Source organism: Phallusia mammillata, chromosome 8 (assembly GCF_965637545.1).
Source record: "Phallusia mammillata chromosome 8, kaPhaMamm4.hap1.1, whole genome shotgun sequence".
In the NCBI taxonomy this organism is placed as follows: Eukaryota; Metazoa; Chordata; class Ascidiacea; order Phlebobranchia; family Ascidiidae; genus Phallusia; species Phallusia mammillata.
The window spans coordinates 7,333,127-7,342,283 of record NC_137259.1 but is presented as its reverse complement, the minus strand read 5'-3'; the positions used below and the strand labels follow the sequence as shown (position 1 = coordinate 7,342,283).

Genomic DNA, 9,157 nt, shown 5'->3' with positions numbered 1-9,157 from the left:
TAATTCATGCGACCAGGCAAGTACCTATTGGCAGACTGTTACTTTCTGTGCACAATTATAAATTGCTATGTGTAGGGTATACAAAGTTGCTTACAAATTGTAAAAGGTATACAACGGGAAAAAAGGTTGAAGAGCACTGAATGAGAGAATACACCGCATAAGACGAGAGTCAGAGAAAGAAGGCAATCTGTCCGGTTCGCTGTAGTATGAAAGCACACGATAACGATAGTGAGAGAGGCCGCTACATAGCGGTGGTACTTGCTAAACAAAACAAAGTCAGAAGCAAATTACCCTATAAATTTCTTTCTTTTGTTCAAAGCTGGTGGTGACACCTGTTGGGTTGGGACCGGTTGGCACAGTGTAAAGCAGACGAGGTTTTCGAAGTTTACGGTTAGATGCGACAGATACTCTTTGCTGCCACCAACGACCGTTGAAATTTGCTTGTCTGGGTTCCCGTCGTTCAGAATTGGTGGGTTATGAAATTTAGCGTGGATTTAGTGGATCCAACTCAATATTTTCGGGTTACTAAGTAAATTTTTTTAAGATCATTCGAAAGCAAACATGGTGTTACACACTGATTACACGTTTTCAGACTTGCAACATGGAGTCAAACATATGAAGTTTAACATAAATAGGCCTACAAAATCTACTGCAGGCAGAAATGAATTCTTTCCAATGTTGGGCGAATATCTCATAACAGCAATTCGACTGAATAAGCTTAAACAGGCGAAGTCTAATTGCCACCTGCATTAACTGCGTTTATTGTTATATGTTTAGCTTTTTGTAAATCCCATGTTTTTAAATCTTGTTTAAAGCAAGGTACTGACATTTTCTTGCAAAGTTTACCACACCATCTTTTGTTGTTAAAGATTTATGCACCGCCGCACGAAGGCAATACAATTTTCCAAGTGATTAGGTCTGAGATGAGCAAAAGTGATTAGAAAAGAAATCGAAAAAACGGAAAGGCTGTAGCCTTTTTTCGAAAATCGGGTCAAAATTTTGGTTTTTCGATTTCGGTTTAAACCGGTTTGGGGGTTTGGTAGGAGGCTAATTATAGAACCAAAATTTTTACCAAATTTTTGAAAAAAAATCGTAGGCTATAGCCTTTCCGTTTTTTCGACTTTTGTGGATAAACAAATCCGATTTTAAATGCGTTCTCTTCGAAATATTCCAGTTTCAAGCTGGCTTCAGTCGGTTTCTGCCTTCTCAACGGTTTAAACCGGATTCGGAAACCGAAATTTTTAACCAATTTTTGAAATAACCCTGAGGCTCTGTTCTGTTTTTGTTTTTCATGTAAGTTCTCGCCGAAAAATACCAGTTTGAAACTGGAACCTTGTTGAGTTTAAGAAATTTTGGTTCATACAACCTTTGCAATACCTACCTATTAGGGATGGGCCGAGCCGAGCCAGAACCCGAGTACTCGGTACCGAGCATCGCTGTTTTTGATGCTCGGTGCTCGGCCGAGTAGTTGCACAAACTGACCCGAGCATTAAAATAGTGTTAGAAAGGGTGACGTTGAACAAAAACAACTGATTTTTTAACTGTATAAGATGGTGGAAAACGTGTACTTCTGAGGCCTGTACAGCTTAATGATTAAGCCTTAATACACCGCTGGTGACGTAAGAGACCTTGTAGAGCTAAAACCTAGAAAGGGGATTTTTGTGACGTCATAATGCACCGAGCGTGTTCGGCCGAGCACCGAGCATTAAATTGAGATGCTCGGTGCTCGACCAAACAGAACATTTGCAGTTTGGGCACATCCCTACTACCTATATTTAGATTATTGGATTCATTTCCTTGAAATAACTATTTTTGAATGAACGATTTACAAACACAAGTAATTGATTGCAAGAGATGTTTATTAAAATTTCCAAACTTGTCCAAACAAAGTGATAACATGCACGTTCACGTGTAATATTAATTTTGGGGGCATGCGCTGTGAATACTAAATAAAACAAAAACAACGGCGGCGCGAACCGGCCAACAAGTGTCATTACGTGTGGATGACGTCACAAATGGCGAGGATAATGACGTCACACAGACATCATGTGACAGGGGCGCCACCGGGCGGTCAACTCACGTTAAACGGAAACAGCCGATAAAGGGGATTTGGCAAGTAGGAACATCGCCATAAAACACAATGTAAGAAAATCAGTTGAGTGACTTTGAGATGTAAGTGAAATCAATAAATGAACAGTATAATGGCCAAATAAATTAATAACATTTGAAGGTAAGTGCTTTTTTTGACCAACCAGCATTCACCAATACAAAGTTAACCTCATGGCCTTGATGACTGACAAGGGGATGATATTAACGCTTATTGGTTTGTCATTTTCGTAAGCTAGCTTTCGTACCAATGTGCCAAAGCACTAATTGTTCTATGTCACATTGTGACAGGTCAGCATAAATAGTTGCCTTTGCAAGGCAGCATCATAGACAAGAGTACATTTCCATGTCATAAAATGTCACAGTCAAGTAAAGGTTTAAAAAGCATTGTTTCTTTGTACAAGTTTCGACGTTTTTATCCGTCTATAGCAGTGATTTGCAAGTAGGCACCATCGGTGAACGTGGTTTAGTAAAGACAATCCGCTATACATATTTGCTTAAAGCAAAGGACACTGCCCCAAACAATTCACAACATAATATTTACAGTATGTACAAAAAAAACAGCTAAGTCCGGTTTAGGCCACAGTCACGTTGGTAGTGGCTGAGTCTGATCCTTTTGGGCTGGCCACTTCGAGTCTGTATTTTCCAGCGTCCGAAGCCTTTGCGCCGAGAATTGTTAGTGTAGTTGACGAATCCGTGCTTTCAAGTCGAATCCGGCCGCTATCGTCGCCATCGCTGTAACAAATACAAGTTTGTTTAGAATACTGCAACGATTGATTTTACGCTATGGCACAAAATTTACACTGCCCAATATTTACCTGAGTGTCATTCCGTTATGAAACCACACAGCAACGCAAGGCCCTTGCCCGGACAATGCAGTGGTCAGTGTAAGTACCTTCCCGTTGCTGACGGTCACTGATCCAGGAAGAGCTTCGATCTTGGTCGGGGCTGCTGCAAAATAAAAGAGAATGTTAAAATCACGGCTTCGTGTGCTAACACAAAATTAACAGTGTTATTGTGTTATTTATTTACCCCTTGCTGATGTTACAGAAGATCCTCGACTTTCCGAGGAAAACGATGTAATCTGTGACGTTTGCTGCATTGATTTTTCCATGTGTTGCATCAAACCGCTCATTGGAGAAGCGCTTGAGCGTCCACTAGCTCCAGCCAATTTTGAGACCTTTTTGCGCATGCTTGCACAAGAATCTCGCGACATGGTGCAAGTGGTAGTGGAGATAGCTCCGTTGGAAGCAGTAAACTCGCATTCGTATAAGCCGGCGTCTTCCTCGCGCAGCTCGTGGATGATGAGAGAGTAAGAGCAACCGAAATTGGCTTCTCTGATTCTTTCACTTGATGTTCTAAAAGATAAATTATTCATTTAGAAAACTCTATATCTTAGTGGTAATTATAACTTAGTGCTTGGTGTATATCTTACCTCACAGGCGTTCCGTCTTTTCGCCAACTCACACGAGTTACGTCATCAGAATTGGAAACGCTGCATTCGAGATGAACAGTACCATCCAATCGCAGCTCAACATGGAGTTGTCCAACGATCACTGGACCTCTTGCCTGTCGACCAAGCTTAATCGGTGGCGTTGTTCGCTCGTATGCCGATGCTGCCGACGATACACGACGGGCAGTGACGTCAGGAATAAAGTCAGACACCGCTGATCCTTTGTTGGACTCGGCCACACATTTGTATTGACCGATGTCGGCGACGTTTGCATTTCGGATTTCGAATGTTCGCTTGCCTCTTGAAGCGCCCAGCGTGTATTTCTCACTTTCACGAATCTGGCGGTCGTCGTGGTACCAAGTCACTGCAAAAACAGATCAAGATTAAAACATGTTTTTTTTTCAGTGCCAAATGCCAATTTGACAAAGTTCATTATACTCGTAAGTTTCAAAATACAAACACAATATAAACTTAACTAACCTTTTGGTGAAGGTTTGCCATCGCATTGTGTTGTAAACATTACGTTGTCTCCCTCCATCACATATTGGCTTTTCGGTTGAATGACGAAGTACGGTGCACCAGTCATAGATGATGGTGTGACACCTCCCATTCGGCTGTCTGCACCGTATTCACTGTAAGTGGATGTTCTGGAAGCAGGTTGTACCTCTGATTGGATTGACGCCCGCGAGTAAAAGTCCCTTTCTGTAGTTGTCTCGGCCCTAAAACAATAGGAAAGGGTTAAAAATCTAGTCAACTGCAAGTGGTAATTTCAACAGGTGTGGTTATTTACCTTGACAGAGCAGTTCTTGCGTCGACTCGTTCCATAGTCTTGTGGAATTGGTCAACGCCTCGCTTGGACGCGCTTGACTCAAATTCAGATCCAGTGACCTCAAGAGTAGCATAATCCGACACTTCGCCTCTCGAGTTTCTTGCAGAGCAACGGTAGGTTCCACTGTCTCCTTCGTGACAACGCACGATCTCAAGTGATGTCACACCTGCAAAAGTCACATATTCCGTGTTACCAGTAGCTACAGGCAACCAATATAGTCTACCCTGAACTTTACAACATAGAATTTCTCACACTTACCTCCGATGTTACTGATGTAGTATTTGCTGCCACCTGGTGTCAGCTCGGTTCCATTTCTGTACCAAGTTATCTTGGGTTCTGGTCGACCGTGGACATATGCGCTCAGCTTCGTGCTCATGCCTTCCGGGACCACGTGTGATCTCATACGTAGCTGGAAAGTTGGTGCATAGTCCGCTGCATTTCTGCTTACTCCTCCGTAACTCGTTTCACGTTTCAACTTGGAGCTTGTAAACTCGATACCGGAGGAAAGGTCTTCTTCGTATTCGTCGTAATGGCGTCTAAAGATAAACATATAGGTTAATATTGCGGGCAAATGTATGTGATGGAATGTTGTGAGTTTGAGGTCGGGTTGGAAGTTTGTGTTACCTGGATTTGCGTGATTTTCTCAGCTGACGTTCTTGTCTGCGGTATTCTTCGTCGTCACTGCTGCTGTCTGATGATGATGAAGATGAAGACACAGGTCGTCGTCTCCTCTTCTGGAGAACAACCTCCGTAATAGGTCGCATCAGCTCTTCATATTCGAAAGATCTACAACAAATACAAATTACTAAACATTGAATAATCTGGCTACACTAGCCGATGCGGCCGATCTCTCGTCACCAGCAGCACTGATGAGACCTTATAGGTCGAAACAGTGTGCACTGTCTGCAGCTTATCATTGAATACTCTCATCATTAAAATACAAACGACAATTAAGAGGTTATTATGTTGCAAACTGTTCATTTTTAAGCACCTTCTCCTTCTGAGCTTCTGCATATATTCCGGTTCTTCATCAACCCTCTTCCTGCGCGACTTCTTCTGTCTGGAGGACTGCTGAAGGCTTTCATACTCTTCCATCTCCATGGAGTAATCGTCCTGACGGCATCTCTCGCGCTCTTGCTTCTTCCTCCTGTATTCCTTTTCGCCATCGCTCTCAGAAGAAGAGGACGGTGATAACGGACGCCGGGGTTTGACTGCCCGGGATGTAGAAGCCTCATCATGTTTTACTTGCTCGTACTTCCAAGCATCGAGCGAGATCGGCCGCAAGAGTTCATCGTCAGATTCCGGCTTGGTGTAAGTTTCTTCAGTTCTGAAACAAATAAAGTTTGGGTAAGAACAAGTCCCATCAGTACAAAGCATCAACTATATGTATTAATTTTGTTCAAAATGATTTTAGTTTAAAGGAACAAATCTTACGTTGAGTACTTCTTTGACATCAAAGCCTGATCGTGGCGTCCCCGAAGCGACACATATGACGGTGAAGCGTCAGCCTTCTTTGGCACTTTTACTGGTCGGTACTCGTACTTCTCCTGCACCTGTCCAGTTTCCAAAGACGACTCTCTTTGTTCCCTGAGCAGATCAGCGTAACTTTTTAACCCATCGGCACGCTCTTCGATTCCTCTTGATTCCATTTCCTGTACATACTCCTTGGCAGATGCATTTTCAAGGTAATCTCGCACAGGGCGCAAAACCTGTTTGAAAAATATGATATTAAATAAAATGTAAATTCAGTTAAGTGTATATCGTAACGGACTCGGTTAAGGTATCTTACCTCGTCGTCATCAGCCATTGGTTTGTGGTACTGCTGCCATTTAGGTTGCTTGAAAGGAATTGGACTCATGCGTTTGGGAATGCGGGAGCGTTCTTTCCTTTGAAGTACGATCTCGTCTTCATCAGGTGACAAGCTCCTGTCACGCTGCTGCATCATGCCATCACCAAGTACGTCATCGATTGTGCGCATTTGCATGTCACGTCTGTGAACAAAATGACTTTCATATTTCCACTGTGTAAAATATTACAAGCAAAACATATCTTGGCTTTTTCGATTACAATAATATTTGGATTTATGATGTAGTGAACCGTACCTTGTAGTTGATCCGTAGCGTTTGTCGGGGACAATGTAGGCCACGTCTGGCACAAACTGTCTCTTCAATCGACGACTTCGCCTTTCATCGCGTGAGATATCGGTCGGAACGTAAGCCTCATTCGATTGCTGGACTTTCTTGTACCACTTGAAGTCACTCAAAGGCACGAAGCTCTTAAGAGTCGTATCTTCTTTAAGGGACTTCTCCGAACGTTGGATTGGTTCCGGGACGTCGTAGGGCATCCTGAGGTTAAGATCTCGCTCTTTGGCTCTTCTCCGCTCTTCCTTCTCGTGCTTGGCCTCGTCGTCTGTAACCGGTTGTCGGAAAAACGAGCTCTGAGTAGAGGCGCTCAGAAGAGCCTCTTTCGCTGATGCGTTCATCCTTACATCAACGGCGTCGCCTTGAAGCATTGAAAGCTTGTCTGCCATCTTGTAAGCCTTTTCGCGTGCGAATAGATCTGCGTCTTGTTGTGGTCTTGAAGAGAAAATTGCGGGTTATCAATTTCTAATAGGGGTGGAAACAAAGTTTGACGCAATTTCTTTTGTACACTTACTTCTTGCGTTTCCTGTACGCTAACGGCTGAACTTGTAGTGTTGCTTGGCAACTGGCTGTGCCGGCTGAGTTCTTAGCAGTAACCTTGTACTGGCCGCTGTCCTGTTGGAATGTGTCCCGAATCAGCAAGTAGCATGAATGTTTATCTTCCCACTCAATATCGTGATGGTGGTCTGATCGAATCGGCTTGCCGTCCTTCTCCCTGATGTTAAAAGACACGTTAAACTCCTGCCTTAGAAAGGTAACAGTGCTAGTGGATTGTACGTACCATTCAACAACAGGTTTGGGGAATCCGGTAACGCGAATATCAAATCGCGCATTATCACCTTCCTCTACCTCTTGGTTTGCAAGCAACCTTCGGAACATTGGACGAACGCTCAAGTCCTCTTTGACCGGTTTTGCTGCAGTAGAAAACCAATTGTTAAAAACTTGAATATATTTTATTGCAGCAATATATTAGATTTTCAAGTACTGCCTAAATATCAGAATTTATATCTATTGCTACTTACGTTGCACTGTCAGAGTAGCCTTGCATTCATCTTCACCATAGGCGTTTCTGGCAGTCACAGTGACATCGCCGTTGTCTTCCGCCTGACAGTCCCTAATCTGTAGTGTGTAGAGTCCCTTCTCCTTCGTTACACTGTAGTTTGAATCATCCGTGACCTTGACCTTCTGTCCGTTGTGGAACCATGTGATTTCAGGCGTCGGATGAACAGTGACTGTTATTGTGAAGATGGCTGGATCTCCAACGTACACGCTTCTGTTGTAGAGTGGTAGAGTAAACTCTGGAGGCGACTTGATGATCCTGGAGATGTCTTCTGCTCCACTGCGCTTGCCTCTCTTCTTGTGCTTGTTCAAGTAGATGCTGCGGCGGGTTCGAGTCCATTCTCTGTGACAATAACCAAGGTTATGTATTGTATTTATATGTAGCTACAACTGCAATTTGTTGCAATTTTTTGTATAGGTGTCCAACCGACCTGTTCTTAAGTTCCACGCAAAGTTCGCAAGTTTGCGAGTTGACACCAAACGCATTTTCGACTCGGCACTTGTAGCTTCCGTCGTCCGATCTCACTACACCCTTCACATAAAGTGATGCTGCGCCCGTATGTTGATCGTAACCGAATTCATACTTGTCTTCGTCGTCAAGCTTGATATTGTCCTTGTACCTAAAGAGCACAAAGAACGGAATTTATTAACGGATAATTTTAAAAGATAATCAAGAAAATATTAAAGGGTTTTACATTGTAAGTTTAGTATATCTCTTGAGGAAATAAATGCTTACCAAGTTACAGTCTCATTGTCGTCAGCGTCCTTGATACGGCAAATGATCTTCGCGTCATCACTCTCTTTCACAAAGACATGATGCATTGGCATGAGATGAGGTGTCATGTCCACAGGCTCAACCTTGACCTTGGCCACAGATTTTCCCTTGAGGGAGCGCATGGCTCCACCAGAAGCGTAGCGACCAAGAGACACGATAACCGTAGACACATCCTGCTTCTTAATGGTTTGGCAAAACTTGCGATGTTGTGTGGTTTGAATGATTACCGATCTTCGCTCCATCAGATCCTCATCGACCTCGGGATGCAAAGTGCGCATCCATGGATGTTGCAAAGCGTCGTCAGCTGTCATTCTCTCCTTCTTCTCCTTGACTAGCAACCTAAAGTACAAAGAGCAAATTATGAAGAAGCTGGCATGTAAATTAAGGCATGTTGCAATTAGCATTCAACAGGATAAAAATTCAACCAGTATCAGGGTATAGCTAAATTACTCACCTGTCAATAAAGTCCAGGGCATCATCAGACACCAAGCCGAACTCCTCTCGGTCAAAAGTCCAATCGGCCTCGGCTACGTTCTTTAACGTCTCGCTGTCGTTTTCACCATGGAACGGTGACACTCCAGTGAGCAATAAGTAAGTGATAACACCAAGAGACCACATATCGGTTGAGCATCCGACCGTGTCGTTTTGAACAACTTCTGGGGCGCAGAACTCAGGTGTTCCGAATGCGATTCTTAGTCCTAATAAGAGATAAATAGTGTATATTTTTGGTTGTAAATACGAAAAGCTGTTGTATGCACATAACGCCTTTGTTACATTAAACAATATTTTAAAAC

The 9,157-nt window shown here is 43.2% G+C and overlaps 1 protein-coding gene across 1 annotated transcript in view; it reads right to left on the bottom strand.

Annotated features, from left to right (window-relative positions):
* Positions 1 to 2,504: 2,504 nt before the first annotated feature.
* Positions 2,505 to 9,157, bottom strand: part of LOC145204196 (titin-like) — a 34,270-nt gene continuing 27,617 nt past the window's right edge. The window contains exons 13-30 of the mRNA XM_080076659.1: positions 8,818 to 9,061; positions 8,325 to 8,702; positions 8,020 to 8,208; positions 7,552 to 7,931; positions 7,311 to 7,443; positions 7,044 to 7,244; positions 6,491 to 6,964; positions 6,178 to 6,379; positions 5,823 to 6,097; positions 5,380 to 5,715; positions 5,013 to 5,174; positions 4,647 to 4,924; positions 4,350 to 4,554; positions 4,040 to 4,278; positions 3,542 to 3,923; positions 3,139 to 3,464; positions 2,925 to 3,057; positions 2,505 to 2,841 (exon numbers count right to left, since the gene is read on the bottom strand). Of these exons, the coding sequence (XP_079932785.1) occupies positions 2,682 to 2,841; positions 2,925 to 3,057; positions 3,139 to 3,464; positions 3,542 to 3,923; positions 4,040 to 4,278; positions 4,350 to 4,554; positions 4,647 to 4,924; positions 5,013 to 5,174; positions 5,380 to 5,715; positions 5,823 to 6,097; positions 6,178 to 6,379; positions 6,491 to 6,964; positions 7,044 to 7,244; positions 7,311 to 7,443; positions 7,552 to 7,931; positions 8,020 to 8,208; positions 8,325 to 8,702; positions 8,818 to 9,061 (4,697 nt within the window). The 3' untranslated portion in view covers positions 2,505 to 2,681. The remainder of the gene's footprint in view (positions 2,842 to 2,924; positions 3,058 to 3,138; positions 3,465 to 3,541; positions 3,924 to 4,039; positions 4,279 to 4,349; positions 4,555 to 4,646; positions 4,925 to 5,012; positions 5,175 to 5,379; positions 5,716 to 5,822; positions 6,098 to 6,177; positions 6,380 to 6,490; positions 6,965 to 7,043; positions 7,245 to 7,310; positions 7,444 to 7,551; positions 7,932 to 8,019; positions 8,209 to 8,324; positions 8,703 to 8,817; positions 9,062 to 9,157) is intronic.